Source organism: Emiliania huxleyi (genome assembly GCF_000372725.1).
Source record: "Emiliania huxleyi CCMP1516 unplaced genomic scaffold EMIHUscaffold_39, whole genome shotgun sequence".
Lineage (NCBI taxonomy): Eukaryota > Haptophyta > Isochrysidales > Noelaerhabdaceae > Emiliania > Emiliania huxleyi.
This window is the reverse complement of record NW_005199045.1, coordinates 485,314-508,015: the sequence shown is the minus strand read 5'-3', so window position 1 is coordinate 508,015 and position 22,702 is coordinate 485,314. Positions and strand designations below refer to the sequence as shown.

At 65.4% G+C, this 22,702-nt stretch overlaps 4 protein-coding genes across 4 annotated transcripts; 3 read left to right on the top strand and 1 right to left on the bottom strand.

Moving 5' to 3' along the window:
• Positions 1 to 836: 836 nt before the first annotated feature.
• EMIHUDRAFT_102347 (hypothetical protein) lies at positions 837 to 9,349 on the top strand (the record flags this gene model as incomplete). Its single annotated transcript, XM_005771231.1, has 5 exons — positions 837 to 1,658; positions 2,153 to 3,625; positions 3,788 to 6,250; positions 6,442 to 7,716; positions 7,961 to 9,349. The coding sequence occupies 5 exons, from the start codon at positions 837 to 839 to the stop codon at positions 9,347 to 9,349; spliced, it is 7,422 nt and encodes a 2,473-aa protein (XP_005771288.1).
• A 1,655-nt stretch (positions 9,350 to 11,004) lies between these two features.
• Positions 11,005 to 11,821, bottom strand: EMIHUDRAFT_209479 (hypothetical protein; the record flags this gene model as incomplete). Its single annotated transcript, XM_005771230.1, has 4 exons — positions 11,005 to 11,068; positions 11,140 to 11,336; positions 11,513 to 11,574; positions 11,653 to 11,821. The coding sequence occupies 4 exons, from the start codon at positions 11,819 to 11,821 to the stop codon at positions 11,005 to 11,007; spliced, it is 492 nt and encodes a 163-aa protein (XP_005771287.1).
• A 419-nt stretch (positions 11,822 to 12,240) lies between these two features.
• Positions 12,241 to 13,134, top strand: EMIHUDRAFT_102345 (hypothetical protein; the record flags this gene model as incomplete). Its single annotated transcript, XM_005771229.1, has 1 exon — positions 12,241 to 13,134. The coding sequence occupies one exon, from the start codon at positions 12,241 to 12,243 to the stop codon at positions 13,132 to 13,134; it is 894 nt and encodes a 297-aa protein (XP_005771286.1).
• A 5,442-nt stretch (positions 13,135 to 18,576) lies between these two features.
• EMIHUDRAFT_451242 (hypothetical protein) lies at positions 18,577 to 19,721 on the top strand (the record flags this gene model as incomplete). The annotated part of the gene is made up of 5 exons (XM_005771228.1): positions 18,577 to 18,597; positions 18,672 to 18,940; positions 19,011 to 19,093; positions 19,164 to 19,301; positions 19,371 to 19,721. Coding segments are annotated over exons 2-5 (651 nt in total), but the record flags the coding sequence as incomplete, so codon positions are not given.
• Positions 19,722 to 22,702: the final 2,981 nt, after the last annotated feature.

Genomic DNA, 22,702 nt, shown 5'->3' with positions numbered 1-22,702 from the left:
GCTCCCTCGACGACATCCCTTCATCGACGGACGCCTTCACCGCCGCCGGCCCTGGGCCATCCAGCGCGGCCTCCGACGGCCTGCACGTGATCGAGCGGGTACAGAAACGGTGGCTGCCGCAGCTCACACCCTAATCGATCTGCCTTAGGCACGGAGCCAACGGAGCCATCGCGCATGCCCGCATCGCGTGCGGCTCCGAGGTCTCCCGCCGAGACCGGCTCGGCGCGGCGCGTGGCCGCACGCCGCCGTTGAAAAGGCGATAGGAGAGGGGAGAGCGCCGGCCACATCGAGCGAGCGCTGACGTGTAAGGTGTCTGCGCTGCTCCGGTGTGTGTGGGATTCTGCCTCCCCCCCCATCTGTGCGGCGAGTTGTTTGCGGCGCGATGCCCGATCGTGCGCGATAGCCTCCCATTGTGCGTGGTGTGTCGGTTGTCGGGGTCGTCCGGAGCGTGTGGCGGCGCCGTTGCATGCAGCGACTGCTCCACGTGCCACGACTGCTTTGACTGACGTGACTGACTGATGAGTGCCACGAACTGCTTTGACTGACGTGACTGACTGATGAGTGCCACGAACTGCTTTGACTGACGTGACTGACTGATGAGTGCCACGAACTGCTTTGACTGACGTGACTGACTGATGAGACATGAGTGCTGATGGATGATCTCCGACAACCCAAAACCAAAATGCAAATGAGTGGCCCACTTTGGCGTGCAGATCCTGCGTCTCTCACTGCCCGAACAACAGAGACGGGTACCGCCGCAGGTCCCACACTAGTGCTGTGAATAAACAGCGAAGGGACGCCTGATCTTCAAGCAAGCAGCGAGGTGGATACATCCCATGATTTCGATCGTCGACATCGAGTCTGCCGAGCGCGCCTCGCACCCGCTGGAGGTTGCCCGACGTGGCATCGAGGCGCAGGAGAGTGCCAATGCCGCACTCTACTCACTCGCGCTGCAGCACGAGGCGTCGGGCAGGCTCGCCGACGCCACGGCCGCCTACCGCCAGCTACTGGACCAGCCGCTCATCGCTGAGGCGGACGCGCTGCACGCTGCGACCGGCGACCCGTCGCTGCGGCTGCGTTTCCTCGCGCTGATGAACCTGAGCAACCTCGAGGCGTCGGGCGGCGAGCCGGAGCAGGCGCTGCAGCACGCACTGGGTGCGGTTGCGCTGGATGAGCGCGACGGGCGGCTCTGGCTGCGGATCGGCCGGTTGGCGGGCGCCGCGCGCCTCGCCGCCCTCGAGCGGCACTCTCTTGAGCACGCCGTCCTCGCCAGCCCGCACAACCAGCTCGCGTGGTGTGCACTCGACGCGTTGCTCAGACGGGTGGGCGACACCAAAGCGGCAGCCCAGCTCGCGGCTCGCGCGGCCACCACGCGTGGTCTGCCGCCGGGCGCACTTCCTCTGCCCGTGCCCTCGCCGCCCCCGCACGCCGCGGCGGCTCTGCTCGGGCCTTCTTCCGCGGTCGCCGCGCCTCAGCTCGGCTCGGAGGGTTGCGAGGGGTGCGTCCTGTGGAGTGCGGCGGAGGAGAAGAGCACGCCGGCGCCGCCGCCCACGCTTGAGATTGCCGCGCCCCGCTGGCTGTGCGTCGCGGAGGCAATTCGCGGCGCTGGCGGTGGGACGAGCGGCGGCGGGAGAGTGAGTGAAGTCACGCGCGCGGTTGTGAGCAGGCCCTTGTGGCGCTCGCTGAGGAGGCCGGCGGAGGCGCAGAGCCCGACGCAGTGCGACGGGGGGGGGGGGGAGGCAGGAGCACGTCCGCAACGCGTCGGCGCCGTGACCGTAGGCCCAGGCGCAGCATGGCTGGTGGGTCGGCGGCTAGCAATCGACCTGCCCCACGACATGGATGCAGCGCTCGCTGGGGTGCGATCGCTGGGATATAGCTGGAGGAAGACCCGAGATGTAGTCGTCACCCCGATGAACTAGCCGTCGGGGCAGCCGACCGACGCCGTCAAATGGGTCTCAACACGACTGGGGGCGTGTGGATAGGCCCCAGATGCCGCTGGCCCTCCCGATTGCGAGGCGTGGCCGCCCGTTCCTCACCTCCACCACCCATCTCCGCCCGCCACTTCTGCCGTCACCCGCCTTCTCCACCGAGCCTGCCACGCCGTCGGCCAACAAAGAGGGGCCTCCCTGACTTCTCATAACCTTCCCCGCAGGCGTCAGCTCCGCCCGCTCCGCCAGCCGCGGCGGTTGGCGGCGGTCCTGGCAGTTCCGCAGACCGCGACCGGGTGGGCGAGGCCGGTGGCCAAGGCGGCGGCGGAAGCAGCGGCCCAGGCGGCAGCGCTCCACAGGCGGCAGCATTGGGAGGGGCATGTTGGTCGGAGGCTGCGGAGGCTGTCCCGATTGAGGCCGACCAGGCTGGAGAGGTGGCATCCACGGCGTCGGTGACGACGGCCGGCGAGGAGGCTGGCGATTCGTCTCTGAGCTCGGGCGGAGCCAAGAGGCGCCATCTGGAGCAAGCCGAGCCAGTTCCCACTGCGCTGGACGCGGCTTCGGCGGTGGCCGTGGAGGAGGCGCCACCCTCAGCTTGCGGCGGCGCCTCGGCCCTAGCGGGCTCTCGCGGTGAGGAGCCGCCCCCTACCCCCACCGAGGAGGCGCCGCCTCCAAAGCGACGCAAGCCGGCGGCAGCAGCGAGCCGGCGACCGCAGCGCAGCCGCCGCGGCGCACTTGGCGCCTCTGACGTGGTGGTTAAGCGGCCGGCGAGTGCGCAGCAGTTGTTTGCGCGCTTTCTCCCGCCCCTCCCGTCCAGCCCTCCTTCCCCCGTTATCCAGCCCACCTCTGGCGTCCGGTCGGGAGCGTTGGCGGCGGCAGAGGCGGCGGCGGAGGGGCAGGCAGCGGAGGCGGGCCGGGACGCTCCTCTCGCATCCAGATGGGAGGAGGAGCGGTCCGTGTTGGCATGGCTGCGCGACGAGCGCGTCATGCTCAACAATGGCCTCCTCGACGTCTGTTCGTCCTTTCTCGACCGCCTCCTCATCCTCCCGTCACCCGGCCCGTCCGGCGCCTCCCCGCCCTCTTCCGCTTCTCCGCCGTCCTCTGGCCCTGCCTCGGAGCGCCGCCTCGTTGCCGACGGCTTGCTCCGCCTCCCTGTGCCCGGACGCTTGCGACTGCGCGCGTCGCTGCTGAAGCTTTATGCGCTGACGCGGTCGCAGACGGGATCGGCACCCCCCCCTGCTCGTTTGCTCGCTCTCCTGGAGCTCTCGCTCGAGGACGGGGGCAGTGGCGGTGGCAGAGGCGGCGACGGCGGCAGCAGTGGAGGCGGTGGCGATGGCGGGCCGGCGCAAGGAGGCAAGGAGAGGGAGCAAGCTGCCGCCGTGTTTGGTGAGCTACAGGCAGCGCTCCTCCTGGCCATCAGCCGAGGGGAAGAGGCCGCGCCGGACACGCTCGCGCGCCTCAGCTGGTCACTTGCAACGAACGCTGAGCGAGACGGCGAGGCGGTCGCGGCGACCCGCCACCTCGCAGAGTGCGCGCATGCGCTGCGCGCGATGGCCGCCGATGGCGAGGCGAGGGGCGGCGAGGAGGGTGGGGCGGCGGCAGAGGCGTTCGCGCATCCCCTCTGCGCCAGTGCTTCTCGGCGCATCACCTTGGCTGACGTGTCGGAGGCGCAGCAGCGGCACTCACTCGAGAAGTTGGTGCGAGCCGCCTTGCCACGCATGGGCTTAGTCGCCTCCACTTCTCCAGAATGGGAAGAGCCACGGGGTTCAAGCTCTTCCGCTTCCTCAGCGCATTTGCAGTCCCTCTTTCTCCCGCGCCATTTCGCCGCTCACGCCGCCCGCGCGCGCCCCCCCTCTCAGGTGCACGAGGCGCGCGCTCTCCTCTCTGGACTCGCCGTGCGGGCGGCTCCCTCCGCCGGCGGGGAGTGGGCGGCCATCGTTTCGCACGCAGGCGGTGCCGATACCTTGGGGGGCGACGCGGTGCAAAGCATATGCGATGCGGCGTGGTCGCCGGCGTTTGCGGCTGCCGAGGCAGCAAGCGGAGAGGTGGCGGCGGCCAGCCCGGGTGGGGATGTTAAGCTGGCTGAGAGCGTGCAGCTCCTCGGTTTGTGTTGGATCGGCATGTGCCGTGGCGCCGGCGGGTTCGCGAGGGGGGAATCCCCTCCGCCGCCACTCGTGCCGCTGCCGCGGCTTCGCGAGCGTTTCAGCCAGCTGCTGAGCCCACTCTGTGCCGCGCTGCGACGCTGTCTGGCCCAGCTCGCCGTGTCCACCCCTCCTCCGACCCAGAAGCGTTTGGGAGCGGCAACAGGGGGGTCGGCTGGCACTGCTGCGGAGGCGACACTGGCGGCGGGTGCGGATGTCACGGAGGGGAGGGTTGACGCGATTTGGCAATCTCTCCACAACATGCTCACGCTGCTGTTGCAGTCGCTCGATGCCTTCTCGTGCCTCCACCCCTCGCACCGCGGACCGCTGCTCTCCCCGCCCGCAGCCGCACCCCCCTCCGAGATGCCCACGGCGGGCGAGGAGACGGAGCTCAGCTGCGGAGACTGGCGCGCTGCGGCGGTCGCGGCGCAGCGGGTGGTGTACGAGGTCGCCATGCGCGCGCTGCCAAGATGGGCGCGCACCGGGTCCACCCAGGGTGGCGCAAAGGGCTCCCGCCGCTCACTGCACTATGCGATCTGCGCGCTGTGCAAGCTTTGGCTCGCTGGTGGTACCGTTGCGGCCTGCGCGGCTAGATCGCACTCGCGTGATTTGCTTCCTTACACGGATGGTTTGTGCACAGGCACCGGCACCGGTGGCGTCGCTGAGGCGCTCGTGCTGCTGCAGCGCTGCTGGGGGCTGCTCGGTCGGGAGGCTGTCGCGGCGAGGTCGCTCGAGGTTGCCCTTGCGCCCGGCGCGGCGGCGCGGGGCAAGGGCTCCAAGCGCTTTCGGCAGGAGCCGCGGCACGAGGCGCCTCTCGCCCAGCAAATCAGTAGCGTCACCCTCGCTTGGCTACGGTGGCCCGAGGCGATGCTCGCGTGCCCGCAGCTGCCAGAGGAGACGTGGCGCGTGGCTCGGCCGACGAAGCCGTCGGCACCGGTGGTGTGCGCCATCGACGAGCGCATCGGCGGCCTGATTGCAGAGGCAGCGGCGGGCATGGGCGTGATCTCCACCGCTGTCGCCGAGCCCGAGCCGGCTGCTGAGGAGAGCTCGTGGCAGCCGCTCGAGGGCAGCGCGCGCGAGGAGGCCGACGCGATTGCGTCGGCACTCTCCGACGCTTTCCGGCTCGCCAACTCAGAGGCGGTCGAGTTTGAGGACCGACCGGTGCCGGGTGCAGCTGGTTGGAGCATCCGCTGGAAGGCGCGCAAGGCTGGCGCCTCTAAGGGCGACTCGTACCTCACCACCCCGCAGGGGCGCCGCTACGACTCTATTCGTGCTGCAAAGCGTTTCCTCGGCCTTGAGGCGCCGCGCGGGGACGAGGGCGCCTCAGGGCGCGCGGCCAAGCTGGCGCCAAAGGCGGCGGCGCCGGCAGAAACGAAAAAGACGGCGAAGGCGTCAAGGCCAAATGCGCCGAATGTGGCGACGCGGTCGTCGCTCGCACCAAGCCAGGTCGAGTACCAGTTGGTCGACGTTCCGCTGCGCGTCGCCGCCACCGCGCTAGGGGGAGATGGCTCAGGGGCCGGAAGGGGCGGTGGCGGTGCCGACAGAGAAGCTGGCATGCAGAGCGTCGGCGTCGGCGTTCGGCAGCTGCTCGACAGCTGCATCGAGCTACTCTTTGGCGGGATCATCGACGGCGGCGGCGGCGGCGGCGCCAAGCAGCACCCCCCCAAGGTGGTTGACTTTGCGAGTTGCCCGCCGCGTGAGGCCGAGCTCCTCTTGCAGTACTTCCTTATGCAGTGCCCGCCGGGTACGCTCGGCGGGGGCATCGTGGGCGGCGGCGGCGTGAGGTCGCAGAAAGAGCGACAGCGACGGCGACGGCTGAGGGACCACTTGCGGCGTTTCCTCCCGCCGGAACTGGCGTCTGGCGAGGGCGAGGGCCGCTGGGAAGCCCTAGCATTGCGCGCCCTCGCTCCCGCGCTCGCGAGCGGCGCCGACGATGGCGGGGCGTTGCAGGGAGTCCTCGCCTTGCTCCCGGCGCCCCTGGCGCCTCCATCCACATCCACCTCAGGCTCGGCGGGGCAGACGGAAGTGTGGCTCCTCGGCTCGCACCTCTGCGCGGCCTTGGCGAGCCTCGAGGCGTCGGTCGGGGAGTCGGAGCACCTCGAGGAGGTTTGCAACAGGTCGCTGCAGCGCGTCGAGCGCGGCGCCATCGCGGGTGCCACGTGCGCAGCTGCCGAGCGATGGGTGCGCTTCACTCATCCCACCACCGTCACCGCCTCCATGATCATGACACGAGCTCCCAATGTCACTCTTGCCGTCGCCCTCCCCCCCACCCCCTCCATCCCCGCCACCCCCCCGCTACCTCCGCCTCCTCCACCTTAACTAGCAACCTCACTGGGAGGGTGAGCCCTCGCTAACAGCAGGGAGTCCATTAGGCGCGCTTCCTTGAGTGGTCCAATGCGCTCCGAAGCCACGCTCTGCGGCTCGCGCTCTTTGGCGTGCCGGCCGACGCCCCCGATGCGGCAGGAGCCGGCTGGCCCGCGGCGCTGTCGCCAGTTCAGCCTGCGCGGGTTCTGCTCTCGATCGGCGTTCACGCGCGCAAGCTCTGGTCCCTGAAGGTAGACGCGGCGCTGCACGACCCTGCCGCACCACTCGCCACGTGGCGCCAGTCCGTCCTCGGCGCATCGGCCGCGGCGAGCGACGCGGCGCGACTTGCCCACGGCTGCTTATGCCTGCTCGTCGATGCGCTGCCCCCGCCAAGAGAGGCGCAGACCATTGCCGCGCCACCGGCGTGGTGCGGCCAACCGGGCGGGTTCGCGCGCGTGTGGGCGCACGCCAGGCTCGAACTCGCCATGCTCCTCTCCACCGAAGCGGCGCTGTTGCGGTACATTGAGGATCGCTCGCCGGAGGGCGGCGGCAGCGCGGGCGGCGGCGTGGGTGGAAGGAGCTGCGGCGGTCAGGCGGCGGGCGGCGGCGGCGACGTGTCACGTTGGCCCCTCGCTTTGCGGCTTCTGCGGACGGGCCACCACACGTCCTGGCAGGACGCGCTGCGGCAGACTGCAGAGCTTCTGCGGCCAGTGACGGAGCAGACGGAGGAGGCGGTGGCGGCCACGGCCGCGGCGGGGGCAGGGGTGGGGGCGGGATCGGCGGTGGATCGGGGAGAGGAGGACGAGGAGGACGAGGAGGACGACGAAAAGGGCCAGCAAGACGACACCGAGACGGAGGGGCATGGATTGCCTGTGGCGTGCCGTTGGGCTGCGCACTTGCTGCGCGGCCGCGCCTTGCGAGAGCTGGGCGAGGGCGGCGCAGGCGCCTGGATCCTCGAGCTCCGCCGCTCCGTCGCCCTCTCGGCTTCATTGGCCGGCGACCGGTGTGCACTCGCTCTGCAAGAGCTGGGCGGCGCGCTCCTCGATGGGCTCCTCGAGTCTGAGCCTGCGTCGGCGCAGCTCGACGCCTTTCTTCGCGACGTCAAGTCGAGCGGAGTCTACAGCCTCGCCCAATGCTCCGAGGAGGACGAGGAGGGAGAGGAGGAGGGAGTGGCAGATTCGTGCTGCAATGGCGACTACGACTATGGCAACGGCGGTGCGTGTGGCGACGGTGGCGGCGGTGGCAGCGGCGAGGGCAGTGCCGGTGTGGGCGGCCATCTGCCGGAAGGGGCGATCGCGCAAGCCACCCTCGCTCAGGGCTATGCGGCGTGCGAGTCGATCCTGGTGGCGGCGCTCAAGACGAATCCGTGGCTCCACCGTGCGCGGCTCGCACTCGCGCGGCTGCACTGGCACCGGCACAGGAGGCGTCCCGGCCGCGCGCTGAAGGAGTTGCGTGACCTCATGCCCAGCCGCGGCCGCAGTGGCAGCATGTCCTTCTCGATCTTCCAGGCCAAAACTGCCTGATATCACGCGCACATGTTGCTTTGGCCATGCCCCACCTTACTATTGCCTGCCGCTCTCGCCGCAGGTGCCGTCCCGCGCGGCGGCGCCGGTCGTAGATGAGAGCTGTTGCGGCCCGATATTGCGCACCTTTGAGTTGTACCAAGATTGCGCAGACGCCGCCGGCCTCTACTCAGAGGTGTTGGCTGGCTCGGCGAGCGCCTCCGCCGACCCAGCGCGCGAGCTCGAGTCGCTCGTCTCGCTCTGTGCGCTGCTCAAAGAGGAGCGGATGGAGGCAAAGCGTGGGGCCGCGCTGCGGAACTTTGCACGTGGCCTCTGCGCTTCCTTGCCCACCGACGGCGCAAAGTCGCGCTGCGACGTCTCCGCCGCGAGGCGGCTGCTGCGCGCAGCCTACCGGTGTTATCCGAGGAGTTCCCAGTTCGCCCTTCATGCATGTGCGCATCATGGAACTGCCCCTGACGTTCGTAGGCTCTACCAGGACGACGAGCTCGCCGCCCAGCTCGAGCCCGCGGGACTGCCGGCGCGGGCGGTTCTCCTCGAAAGGGCGTTTGGAATCTTGCGCGCCGGCACTACCGCCGCCGCCGCCGCCGCCGCCGAGGTGGCCGCCGCCAAGGCTGCCGCCGCCGCAGCCACCGCAGCGATGGCGGCGAGCGCGGGTGCTGAGACAGGCGCTCACGACTCCGCGAGATCAACGCCGATGGGTCTCGACGGCGTCGAGGGTGGCGCTGAGCAGGCGCCGGCTGTCGCGGCGGCGCCGGCTGGCGCGGCGGCGCCGTCGAGGATGTCGACATTGAGCGTCGAGCCACCGTCGAGGGCGCAGAGCTCGAGGATGTCGACATCGAGCGTCGAGCCGCCGACGCCGTCGAGGGCGCAGAGCTCAGAGCCACCGCTGCCACCACTCCCGGAGGAGGGTGCTGCCGAGGCGGCGCTGGTCGCTTATTGCGAGCAGGCCTTCCCAGCCGCTGGCCGCAAGCGGCAGCGACTCGGTGGAGGCGGCGGCGGGCAGAAGCTGCCAACGCCGCGGAGCCAACCGTCTCCGAGCCGCCCCCTCTCCCAGCCGCGGCCTCAGCTGCCGGGCTGCGCCCACCGTCCATCGGACGTCTCGGCCGCATCGCTTCTGGCAGGCACAGGCGCTGTCCTCTCGGTCACGGTCCCACACGGTGTCGCGCCGGGGCAAAGCCTTCAGCTCTCCACGCCGATGGGGCTCATGCGAGTCGTCGTTCCTCCGGGCTGCGGCCCCGGCTCCGTCTTCGGCGTGCGCCCGCCGCCGTCGCCGTTGTTGCCGCCGCCCGCGGCCAGCGCGATGCAGGCCGCCAGGACGTCGGAGTCGGCCCCGCCTCGTCCTGTCCCACCGGCACCAGCGGCGACGGGGTCGGCGGGGTCGGCGGGGATGGGGCCGCCGCCAGGTGACTCGACGTGGTCGTTTGGGAATGGCGTCGTCGAGGATGTGGACTGAAATTGCTAAACAGCTCGATGGTCGAGCGGTCGGACGCGTTCACTGCCGTTGGAGAGCTTGGAGGGCAGAGAGTTGGAGGGTCGACCCAGGACGCCAGGTATACGTCTGTGTGGGGCGGGTATATACACCGCGGGCTGGGTATATTCACACTGGTGCACACCCCGCCCCGAGCTCTCAGTGGCTCCACAAAAAGTAATATATCTTTACTTCCATCACCCGGACGTTCCCAGGGTGATGGAAGGTTCGACGCACCCCCGGACTGGGCAGAGAAATCCCAGGGCACGCTCCTGGGCACTCCACCCCGCCCCCACTTGCCCTGACTGCACAGGATAGCGTGCCCCGACAAACGGCGACACATAGCGGGGGACACTGCGCCGGGGGGTATGCCTAACTTTGGTGCTTTGTGTGGGTCGCGTTCCCTTGGTAGCTGTGTGGCTGAAGCCCTCGTGCCGCTGGCTTGCCCCTTCCAGCGGCGGGCCCCTTGAGACTGTCGGTGCTTGGCCCGGGAGGAGGGGGAGAGGGAGGCCCGGTGGGAGGGGAGGGAGAGGGAGGCCGCCTTGGGCTCTTCTCCTCCCCCCTCCCTAGGCTCTTCTCCTCTCCCCACCCTGGGCTCTTCTCCCCTCCTCCCTGGTACTCTCGGCCTGATTACCGGAGCGACTGCTGGAGCAGACGCTAGGGGGACACTCACGCCCGGAGGCGGTACGCACGACCCGGAGGCGTGGGGATGGGGGGGGGCCGCGCCGCCGCCGCCGTGCCGCCTTCTCCCGCTTTGACCTCCCCAGCTGCTTCTCCTCAAATCAACCTGTGAGCTTGCGAGGGCGGCGGGGGTGGGAGTGCTCTCGGGCGGCGTGTGCGAGCGCGCGCGGCGCGAGATCTCTTTCGCGAGGGCACGGTGGGTCGGGTGATCGTCGCACTATTTCACGTTATATCAGGCGCTGCCCCTGACTGCCTTTGCAGAACCGCCAGCGGCGGTGGTCGAACCGGTTCGCGGTTCGAGCCGGGACCTTTTGGCTCCAGGTTCGATTCCCGCGAGGAAGGTCGCTTCGCTCTCGCGGAGCGAGCGCGGGCGCGCGGGTGCGCGTGCGCGTGCGCGTGCGCGTGCGCTGCTGCAAGGCGAGGCGTGGCGAGGCGCGGCGCGGCGCGGCGCGGCGAGGCGGGCGGCGGCGGCGCGCGATCGTTGCTTTTGCTCGGGTGAGGCGTGGCGAGCGCGTCGCGCGGTGATGACGCCGCACGCGGAGAAGCTCTTGGTGACCAGCCCCTTGGAGTGTGAAAGGCTTCGTAGCCCTCCGGTCTACTAGAAGATCCGCAGGACTGGAGCGAAAAAAAAGCAAGCGAGTGCTTGGTGACCCACCGCGGTGGCAGCGAGCCAAAGGCAAAGCAAGCCACCTGCCGCATGACGGGTTGACCGACGGCGTCTCTTTTTTCTCTCAGTGGCTCCACAATGAAACTGTTTTTTTGCGTATCGCGCGCGCATGGGCACGCCCGACGCAGTGCACCAGAGAGTCCCTAAGTCGCCCGTGGGAATCCCGCTGCCCTCTCATCTCGCACACCGAACCCCCTCCCCGTTAGCCGTTTCTCGCAAGAGCGCCAGAGGAGGTGCAGGCGCGACCATTGGCGAACACCGTAGAATCGCAGATTCGAGAAGACCTCGCACGTCACTTGAGCGCGAGGACGCCCGCGACGGTCAGGCCGAGCATGAGCGCCTCGGGGACATAGTGCCTGTTCACAGCACGGTTTGTGAAGAGACGCTGTTGATTGCGTCCATCCCGACGGAAAGCACGAAGTGGTACATCGGGTACTTGACCTCCAGGCTCGAGAGGTATCCGAACTTGGCATTGAAGGGGTAGAGCACGGCGATGCCAGCCGAGAGACCGAGCAGTGCCTTTGCCGCGACATCCTCCGGCAGCTTCGTCATGCAATAGACAACGGTGGCGATGCTGACGCTTTGGCCACGGATCCAGAAGTCCGTATATTTGGTGGCCGGCGCCTGCCAGACGCGCCGCAGTGGCTTGGAGGCGGCATCGAGAGGCGGCCGCCGGGCTTTTGAGCAGACGTGCCGCAGTGGCTGGAGCTTGGAGGCGGCATCGAGAGGCGGCCGCGGGGCTTTGGAGGCGGGAAGGCGAGTTGGCGGCAACGCGCGAGGGGGGGGGGGGGGCAAGGGACGCATATGTGCGCCTCAAAGTGGTCGGTCATCATGTTGGAGGGCACGAGCAGCATCTGCACTCCTGGGGGCAGGGGACGGAAGCGGGTCGAGCAGGGAGCAGCGGGCGGCGCGCGGCGGCGGACGAGCGGCGCGGCGTGACCGTAGGCGCCGAAGATGAAGCTGCCAGCCTTAACGTAGAGGGAGGGCGTGAGGCCGAAGACCATGGCCGGCTCGAAGGGGGCTACGGCTGCTTCGACGGGCAGGCCGAGTTGTTTTTTCGGGCAAGGGAACGGTTTCGACGGGCGGGGCTCGCGTTTTTTATTCTCCATTGATAGGAGCTCGCATGGGACGAGTTTCTTTTGGGAGACCAGACCTTTCCATGGATCATGCTTTCTATGTGTATCTATCATTCTTCATGGAGCGCGTGTGGCAGGGGTGGGTGGGAGCTTCCCGCAGCTGCGATCGCAAGAGTCAACAAGGACCTCAGCAGGCATCGCGATCGCTCGGAAGGGGGCTGCTCGATGGGTGCTTCGACGGGCGACTTTTTTCTTTCCTTTCTGGGTTTTCGTTCCTCTTGGGCCGAATTCTGTCTGGCGGAGCACCGTTGCCTCGAGGGAGGGAGGGTGTAGAGGATGTATGTATATAAGTAGAGGAACGAGTCGAGAGGACAGGGAGGGACGTGTCCGAGGGGGACGGGGGGAACGACTTTGGTGTTGGAGGGGAACCACTTGGTGTTGGACGGCATCAAATGGCGGATGGGCGGCCTCGAATCACCGTCACGTCGGCGAGGACAGCGACGGCGTCGTTGGCCGAGCGCAGGGGCGAGGGCGTCGACCGACGGGCGGCGCATCAGGAACCCCTCGCTGGCGAGCGGCTGGCGCGGGAGGTCACGGACCGAAGGGTCGAACGACGGGTCGAGCTCCCCCCTCCGCCGGTCGAGGCCACGGTCGAGACCGTGAGCGCGGCCGAGGTCCTCGCGGGCGTGGCGGAGTCCGGCCCGAACTACGTGCTGCCGCAGCCCGCGGAGCCAAAGACGGCGCGTCGGAAGCGGCTGCGCGTGGACGCGGCGGCGAGGATCGCCGGGCACGCCGTCGTCGAGGCAGGCACTCACGTCGAGATCCTGGGCGAGCACAGGTGGTGGCCAGGCACCATCACGGGGCGGGAGGAGGGTTCCGACGGCCGGCTCGTGCACGCGGTCGCGTACGACGGCTACCCCGACCAGGATTTCTGGCTCAACTTAGAGGAAGAGACGTGGAGGCGGGTGACGCTCGGCGCCGGCGACGCGGCCCCCACCAGCGGCGAGGACAGCGACGGCGAGGGCAGCGACGACGCTGCGGACGCGCTGCCGGCCAGCGCGACCGACATCGGCAGCGCGGTCGCCACCGGCGGCGAGGGGAGCGGCGTCGAGGGGGGCGGCGGCGAGGCTGGGGACGCGCCGCTGACCTGCGAGCCCGCTCCGACACAGCCAAGGGAGCGGCACAGCGCGAGGGCTGGCGACGAGAGCCCGGCGGCAGCCAGGATGGCCAGCGGCGACGCCGGCGCCACATACGCCGCACTCGGCGGGTATGCTGGCCGGGAGGAGGCGGCCGGCGAGGCGAGCTCCTTCAGGAGGACCTACTCGCTTAGTGTGGGTAAACCATAAAAGTAGGTTTGAATTCGTCCACGTAAGGCTTGGTGAGTGGTTGGGGTGGCCTCAGGCATCCCCAAGGGAGCCTCTGCGGTGCCACATAAGCAGCTTAGTGATTGTCGAGACTTTAAAGTATTCGTTTGAAGATCTCGCAAACAAGACAGACGGTACTATGGTCACCAGTAAACCATAATTCGACTTTGAGGGATCATATCTCAAAAAGCCGGGAGATAGCATAGCCTTATTGTTGCATATTATGCCACATAAGGTCAAACTCGACCCCACAAGCATCAAGAACCCGATGCTCCGGCTCGACTGTGCCGGCACACTGCCTCCTCGCGCCAGCTGCTCGCAGGCCGTTGCGGCCCGTGGTGCACCAGAGAGAGAGGTCGACACGTTGCCCCCGCCGGCGAGTCCGCGCGGCTCAGGCCGGCCAGAAGGTGTGTGGTGGCGGCACCGTGGCAGGATTGCGGAGAAGAGCTCGCCGAACGCGAGCAGCAGATGGCCAAAGTGTGCCAGCGCGAGAGCCTCGCGAGCGGGCGCAGAAGGAGCTCGCCGTGACACGATGCCGGGCGGTGGTGGTGCTCTGGCGACTGTGCACAGTGGGAAAAGTCAGGCTGCAACAGGGCAGCACGATGGTAGTGCCCTGCTGCAGCCTGGCCTGACATGCACAGTAGCGTGTAGAGCACTGTCTGAGAGCTGTCTGTAGAGATGTAGAGCGCTGGAGAGCGCTGTATGTAGAGCTGTAGAGCTCTACATCCGGCGCGTGACGATGTGAGTCGCCTGTAGAGCGATGTCGAGTGCGATTTCACTCACAGTGAAATCACTAAGTAATACCCCTGCCAAGACGAGTACAGCTATAAAGAGTACCCGGAGATCCGGGGCTCCCCACCTCCGTCCGTGAGAAGATTTTTGGTTTTTAGCAGTTGTCGTCCGTGTCGCCCGTGGGGGCCCGTGATGCGTAAACATCTTTAGCTTGTGAGCCAGGAAAAGGGTTGCTACGTGTAAATCGCGCTCTCTCTCCAATATCGCTCTACATCGCTCTACATCGCTCTATCGAATCGCTCTACACAGGCGGCTCATTCACATCCGTCATCCCTTCCGCCTTCCCTTCCTGTCACGCGCCGGATGGAGAGCTCTACAGCTCTACAGCGCTCTCCAGCGCTCTACCCGTCACTGAACAGCTCTACAGCTCTACAGTGCTCTACACTCTGCATCCTCTACACCCTCCCCCAGGTGTACCTCTCCCTCAGAAATAGTTAGAGCAGGCATCTCCGGGAGAGGATGGGCGAGACTCGTACAGGGGCGAGACGCACACAAAGAGGCACAGGTCAGCGCGCACCCTAGCGCGCGCACCCGCCCCGGCCGCCCGCTCGCAGGGGGTGGCCTCAAGTACAGGCAAATCTTCTATTTTCCGGGTGAGTTATAAATACACTTGCCTACTTGGACAACTTGAGAGCACACAAGTCATATACCTAAATGTCCGATGCCCTTTTGCCGTGGCTGCTTGCCTCACACTGCTTCGAGGCCAGGTCCGCTTCTCCTCAGTTCACTCGCACAGACTAAAGATCGGAAGGGCTACGCCTACTAGATTATACTACTAGTACCGCAGTGCTGTTCCTGATGGAATGTGGCGGTGTGTTCGTTCCTACTCTTACTTCTCTTCAAGTAACTCTTCCCCGCCGGTTCACCAAAGGTACATTGCAGCTGCCTCGCCTTCTCTTCCCCGCCGGTTTACCAAAGGTACATTGCAGCTGCCTCGCCGAAGTGGTCCAGTACCTTCCAGTATGTAGCCCAATCCATCACAGAGTCAATCCAACGATAAAAGAGGTCGAGTTCGTCCGCAACGCCTTGCACGTTGTAATCACGTTCGAGCACACGGAGCTGCCACAGCTGTAGCCATTGAGACAGTCGAAAGAGAATAAAGGATCTAGCTCCAGCAGCAGCAACCATTGGGCCAGTCCACGATGCACAAGCACGAAAACGTGCGGTTGGCTTCGCGACGCCCTGCATGCAGCTGCGAAAGGTGTGCCCAGAGGATGGCATTCCTGCGGCCATACATGCATCTCGGTGTGCAGAACTCATGTTTGTGGCCGTGCACCCCTCTGAGCGGGTCGAGTAGTCGCTGGTTGAGAGTCCGGATTCGTAGGCGTGTAGCATCCATCTCCGATGCTCAAGGAAACACGAGCCGCGCGCCCCAAGCGGCGCTTTGGCACACACGTCAAAGTCCCCAGCGCCCGCTGTTGAGCCGACCTGAGATTCAACGAGCATAAAATAGGCCTCGTACAGTCCCATGGAAGCCACTTGGATCTGCGCCGAGCTTGGGCCTGAGTAGAGGATACGCAGTGCGTGGCGCAAGATCTCGTCGCGAACCTCATAGCCAAGACGTTGGCCAGCGCGCCAAGGTGTGCACCGATCTGAAAGAGAAGGGATCCCGGTGTCACGAAGCGCCGACATAAGAAATGCATGTCCCATGCCGTGCACACAGTTGTACATGGCTCCCACCCACTCCATCTGCGTCTGATTGCAAAGGCTCAACCCATACGGCCACAATTCTTCCTCAGGTAAGTGAGCATCCAGTAAAGCGTGCCAGATACCGCCGTGAATAGGTGGTCCCCGCTGTGCCTGCGCAAGGTAATCGACGAGTGGGCCGTCGGGAGCGCGAGCCCATCGCTCAGCCGCCCAGTAGCCAATGAAATGCTCAAGAAAGATCCAGTCGGGCTCGCTCACCGCGAGGCATCCACCAAGAGCACCGCGTAGCGTCATCCTGCAGAACGGTCCGCCCGCGTTCAGGTAGAACCGCATGACGTCTCCTGGCGAGCTCCCTTCGACCTCGTGGTCAAGCAGGCTGCAAACAGTGGTGAGATTCAGGTGCACAGAGCTATCCTCGACCGGCGCCAGCGGAAGCACACGCTCAAAGGCTGGACGAGCGGCGTCCTTCCATGCGCCCATGACTGCGATGGTGAGCACTACACCGAGTGCTGCCAAGGCTGAGCGGCAGAACGAGCAATACCGTCGGTTCAGCGACTTCGGCGATTCGATCATCGAGGATGGGATTTGGGACCACGCGCGCGAAAAACGAGGCATGCGATTTCGGACCACGCCGGCCGAGGCACGTCAACCCGCGCACGGTGTAAGAGATAAGGCGTCCCGGTGTGAACGTGTTCCACCCCTCACCCATGTGCGTGTCTCTCTCTGAGAGAGGAGCCACCCTCCCTTCCTCCTGTGTCCGTGTCTGTCCCGCGCACATTGTCATGGAAGGTGGAGCGCGCACATTGTAGCGACGTCATACTTAGTCCTTTACTCTTTACGATTCCCGACACACGGGGAAGCTTCATGGGTTCGAGTCGTCAAACATTGAGCAGCGGAGGTGTGCCGAGGGGGACCGGGAGGCGGTAAGTCGTCGTCGCCCGGCGCTGCTTGCAGCACCATGGCGATGGCGCTAAGAGGTTCCTCTTTTCCGCCCCCCCCCCCCCCGCAAGTCACAGCGGGGGGGGGGCACTTGAAAAAATAGATATTCTTATCTTTTTGCCCCCCTCCGAGACTAGGGACAGAACCACACCAGTATAGACCAGAGGGACTGCGCCTCGCCCCCACTTGCCCTGCCTGCGCAGGATAGCGTGCCCTGATAACGGCGACACTTAGCGAGGGTCACTGCGCAAGGAGGGGGTGCGAAGCCCTTTTTTGTCCTCCCGGGGGAATGTTCTCTCGGCCATGGCCTTCTGAGGTGACGTCCTTCTTGGCACTTCGGGCGTCGGTGTGTGCGATCTGTGGTGTCTAATTCCTCCGGTATGCTATACCCCCACAAGGCCGCTCCCGCCTTCCGTTGGCCCCTCACTCAATGCTTGCTCCTCCACTGCATTGACTTCTATTGGCCCTGCGGAGGCATTCCTCGAAGAGCTCCCCTCCGTCTATGCTCCACTTCCACTTGATCGCCGCCCCGGCCTCATCCGCTCCTCCGCCCCGCTCTCCGTCGCCGAGGCCCTGACCGCAACGCGATGGCATAATGCGCCGATGCGCTCGGCTCTCCATTCTCTGTGCCTCACCGCGACACCTCGTGTGCCAGCGGCCCCCGCGGCCGCCGCCACCACGTAGCCCTCGTCTTCCATTTGCGGCGGGCGCCCGGCAGCCAGCGGCAGCCGGCGGCAGGCAGCAGCCAGCGGCAGCGAACGCAGTAGCACGGCAATCGACTGGTCGGCTCTGAGCTCTGTGCCAATTCGCCGCCCTCGCGCTCCAACTCGTCCCGCCAACTCGTCCCCCCCCCCCCCCCCCTCCAATCTTCTGGCTCCACTTCCTACATACATAGGTTTCCGAACCGAAACTTTCCCGCTAGCGGGAGGTCCCCAGTTCGAAACCTGGTCGACCCTTATACTTTTTTGTTCACACCTGAGCGGACTCAATTTTGCTCAGATGCTCCTACGAATTCGAAATCGTGTCCTCACGCTTAGCGCTTGGTGCGTCTTCGTTTTTCGTCACGGGAGCCAACCAGTTGGGGGGGGCCACTTGAGCACTTGAGCACTGGACTAGAGGTCCCCTGCGCGGGCCCCACCCCCAGCTCTGGGGGGCGGGGCCCTTGCGAAGGAAGAGACGGCCAGAGCTGTACAAAATGGGCAAAAACGGGGTGATTTCGGTCATCCGTCAAAATATCTGAAGATCTGAATGGGGGATTCTCCCCAAACCTTGCTCAGCTGATCCAGCATGGGTCGTAGGCCAGGCCTGGGCAAAGAAACCAGTACCTCATCAGGCTTCCCTGAGCGTCACAGCTCGGTGATCGCGCCGGCCGGACACCACTGTAACGTCCGTTCCGGGCATTTGAACGCGACCTTCGGGGGCAAAGACATGGGCTCTATGGCTCAGACTGGACTCCTCTTGGTCCCTTCTGATGCCCTAGGCCACACCTGGGCCTTACCTGGGGTTCTAGGGGGCGGGCAGGGTTTGCCCCCCCCAACTGGCCCGAGGCACCTTAACCCTGGTAGGTGGATTGTCCAAAATACGTCAGCCTCGCACACCTAGCGCTAGGTCTGACACCCGACCGCCCCCCCCTCCCTAATATTAACCGGTCAGAGTACATTTTGGCCGGCTAATGTTAGGGAGGGGAGGCCGAAAAACGCATATTTTTGTCCACCTACCAGGGTTAATCAGCTGGACCGAATTTTACCAAGTTGGACGCCGTTGGACGTATCACAACTGCGTCATGACCAGCCTGCCATGCGTCGCTGGTGCCGCATTCGTCGCTGTGCTTCGAGTCGGTCGGGCACGGGATCGCCGTCCGCGGAGTCAACAGGATCAGGCAGAGAAGGCGAGACGGCGGCAGGGCCGCCGCGATTGCATTTCTCCTTTTTGGCCCCATGTCGCTGCTCTTTGTTCGCGCGCTGCGCAGCGGCGCGCGACCTCTGCTGGGGCTCGGTCCGTCCCGCGCCCGCCTGCTCTGCGCGGCAGCAAAGCCGCCGCCATCATCTGGCAAAGGCGAGCCCGCAGGCACAACGACAAGTCCACACCGTCGACAACCCGCTGGGATGCTTTTCCGTCACTTCTAGCGCGCCGCCATATAGGTGAAGAGCGGGTGGAGGATTCCATCGCGACGACAGCTTCGACGCAGGAGCGCGCCCCGGGAGGACTGGCTGTCTACAACGAGGACGATGAGAATTTGCCGCCCCTGAAATTCGAGCCGGGCGTCGTGGGGGCAGCGCAGAAGGGCGTGTCGGCGGTTGTCATTGCATTTGGCGCGTGCGCCTTCGGCGCATGCTTCTGGGGCGTGTCGCAGGCGCTGTTTCCGTCGGCGACGAGCACGCAAGTTATTTTCAGCGAGGCGCTCGACAAGGCGCGCCACCGCCCGACCACAGGAGCCAGCGGCAAGGCGCGCACACGTCCGCCCAAGCCCTCGGCCATAGGTGTCCCTCGACGCGACGGTTGGGTACGCGCTCGGGACGCCACTCAAAGCCTGGGGCGCAGACCGCGGCGGGGATCGCGGCAGGCACGTGCGCGAGAGGGCGGTCACGCGCGTAGAAGGCCAGGCGACAAACGGCCGGTCCTTCTCGCTACAGGCGCAATGCGATGGAGCGCTGGGAAACCGAGGAGGACGGGCAGCCCGTGGTGACGATCCGGTTCCACGTGGCGGGTCCGCAGGGCACCGGAGTCGTCGTTGCTCAAGTGCCTCAGAAGAGAAAACGCGGCGAATTTCGGTGCGCGGCTGGCCCGCGCCCTCCCAGTGGAGTAGCCCCCACGACCAAGCCATCCATCCGTTGCTGCAGGTACATCCTATTCGAGCACCGCCGCAAGCTGATCAGTGTTCTAGACAATCGCACCGACGCCGCTGCCCTCCCTGCGCCGTCGCCCGTGCCTGCCCCGTCCGCCGCACCGTCCGCCTAGAGGATGCAGGAATCCGTGGTCCGGGGCTCCGGGCGGTTCTTTCGCGGTATCCGCCGTATACGGCGGGATATGCGCCGGATACGTGGAGATACCGGGGGATAGGGCGGGATATGGTATGGGGAGATATGAGGACCCGCGCCGTGGCGGATCGGGCGCCGCGACCCGCTGAGCCGGGGGGTCGCGGCGACATGTACGGTAGGCTAGTTCCATTTCACTCTGACACGCTAATCTTGAAAACGTCCAACGGAGCTCCGTGTTGCTCCCAGCGCCCTCCCCCGCGCTTCCTGCGGCCATGGCCGATGATACTAGTATGAGAGGTCATCTGGCTACCGCGAGCGCGACTCAACTCGCCGACGTCGTCCGATGATTGTGCCTCAAAGTCAGCCTCCGGAGGCTATCGTGGGGTCGAGCCGGCAGTAGCCGTGACATGTGGTTCCACCACCCCTCGTATGCTTTGCCTCTGACCGCCACCGTTCCCAGGCTGCCAAATGGGATGGAAAGGAAGGCTCGGCGAGCGTATAGAAGCGTGCTCGACCTCGTCGTGGCAACCTGCACGGCAGCGCTGGCAGGCGCGATGAGCGTCGTGCCACCTGACCCGAGACGGGTCGCAGGCGTCGTACCGAGCGCGTCGAGACCGTGTCCTGATGTGATCTGCACGGGTGAGTCACGTCGGCGTCAAAGGAGCGACGTGCGACCTGTCAGAGCTTGATCTCCGATCTCAGCGGCGTCGAGTCGTCTCCGGCGCGCGACAAAGGTACATCCCCAGGACGCGCAGAAGGCAGCTGCGACCCATGGGAGTGGACGGAAAGGTAGCGCGTCGCTTGTTTGACGTTGACGTGAATTACGCGTGGAGATAACAGCAGGTCAAGGGTTCGACGATGTAGGTTTGTCGCGCGATGGCCGAAATCGATGTGTTGTAACGCGAGCTGTGCCACAGTGAAATGGAACTAGCCGTAAGGTAAGGTAAGGTAAGGTAAACTTCTCCACACACACGAGGTGGTGGGGCAAGGGGGGGCAACCCTCGCGTCTCCACGTCTGACGACAGGAGCCCCACGGCATTCAAAGTGCAAGGCCCAGTGCGCGTGGGTGAGCGGTGTGTGTGTGTGTGTGTGTGTGTGTGTGTGTGTGTGTGTGTGTGTGTGTGTGTGTGTGTGTGTGTGTGTGTGTGTGTGTGTGTGTGTCTCACGTCACTGCATCCTCCGCCGGTTCCTCCCGTCGCCTCTTCTGCGATCACCCCCCATGGGTGCCCTTTCTAGTCATTCTAGTGAATGAATTGACTCGTCCCAGTGGATGTGTCCGATTTCCGACGTCCCTGTCAAAATGTGCGTGACGTCCGATCCTTTGTAATCGTCTAGAGACGCTGGACACATGAGCACGGAGCAGGCCGCTCCCGGCCCCACGCTGCGCCCACGGCCCGCGCGGCCGGCGCAGCCGCCCGGGAGCTCAGGCGCTACCGCTCCTCTTGCGCATGGTAGCGGCCTACGGTCCGCATCCTGCCGTCCGGACAACCGAGCCCAACAACCGGCGCCGGACAACCGAGCCCACGTCCTCGTCGCCAACAATGCCATGTCCGCGTCGCGCTCGCGCCACTTCCTCCGCCGGTACCACACGCTCCAGCGCCGCATGGCCGAGGGCGAGTGCCGCGTCGTCAAGATCGCAGACGACCTCATGCCCGCCGACTTCCTCACCAAGTGGGTCGCGCGCGACAAGCTGAGGCGCAGCGTCGACTTCGCCACCAATGCGCGCGCGCGCAATGGGGGGGATTGACTCCACAATGCCGGCTCTGCGGCGCCCGCCGCCATTGGGGGGGATGCGATCACCCCCCATGGGTGCCCTTTCTAGTCATTCTAGTGAATGAATTGACTCGTCCCAGTGGATGTGTCCGATTTCCGACGTCCCTGTCAAAATGTGCGTGACGTCCGATCCTTTGTAATCGTCTAGAGACGCTGGACACATGAGCACGGAGCAGGCCGCTCCCGGCCCCACGCTGCGCCCACGGCCCGCGCGGCCGGCGCAGCCGCCCGGGAGCTCAGGCGCTACCGCTCCTCTTGCGCATCTTCTTTGTTCGAATGTTTTTCAATCCATTCTTTACGAAGCCCTCCCATGTAGCTAGCGTTCTTGGCGAATGTCTCGAAATGGCCAGCAGGCGCTGTCTGCTCGCGGTCTGTGCGGGACATGTACGTGTGGCAGCGGAGAGAGATTCCGTGGCCCGTTAGGCCGCCATTTAGCGTTTTCGGGATTTTCATACATCGAGATCTCTGCGGGACACCAGTAGATTTGTTGAGTGGAGATCGTAGATGCCGATCAGAGATCTTCCACACACAGCATCTCTCACAAAACTCAGAGATCTTTAACTGAAGATAGAGATCTTGAGCTGCCGCCATCGGCACCTCGAGATCTCAGGCCGGAGACGGAGATGTTGACTTCGCGCCAAAGGCGCCTCGAGAATCGTGTGGCCGACTGGAGATTGCAAAATGGCGCGAAAAGAGGGTGGAGATCCGCTTGAAGGTGTGAAAGGAAAAGAGCATCCCCTTGGAAGGACATCGATCCCCCCCTGACACGCCTCCCCCACAAAATTGGAGATTGGAGATCGGAGATGAAGATCGGAGAACGCGCCTCCTTGTTATGAGCGCGCCGCGATGGAGCTCACCTCGTTAGTCTCTGGCATGACCGAGTTCGCCGCGAACCTGTATCCTCTAAAGACCGAGGAGGAGCTCGTGGCGCTCCTGAGCGGCATGCACCACTTCCCACCTGGCGTGCCTGAGCGTGCCCGTCGCGTCCATGAGCGGCTGTACACAAAATTATTTGTTGATGGCAGCGCGAACCACACGATAACGCCCCCAGTTCGGCGTACATAGACCGCGCGCGCAGCGCGCTCCGTGTTTGCATACCGCCCTGGCGGACTCGTTTACACTTCCAAGCTCAAGCCAGGCGCCGCAGGCCATAAAGAGGAGCGCAGATTAAAATGGCGCCGCAGGCTCCCCGGGCCGTCCGCGCACCAGTAACCTTTAAAAAACAAAAAGATCATCACAGCGGCCTCTGTGATCACCAATCTCCAATCTCCAATCTCCAATCTCCAATCTCCAGCGTCGACACATCTTAGGCCGGATCCAGTCAGATCTCCAATCTCTATCTCCAATCTCCAATCTCCAGCGTCATATTTTGCCGGATCCAGTTTAGATCTCCGATCTCCATCTCCAATCTCCCATCTCCA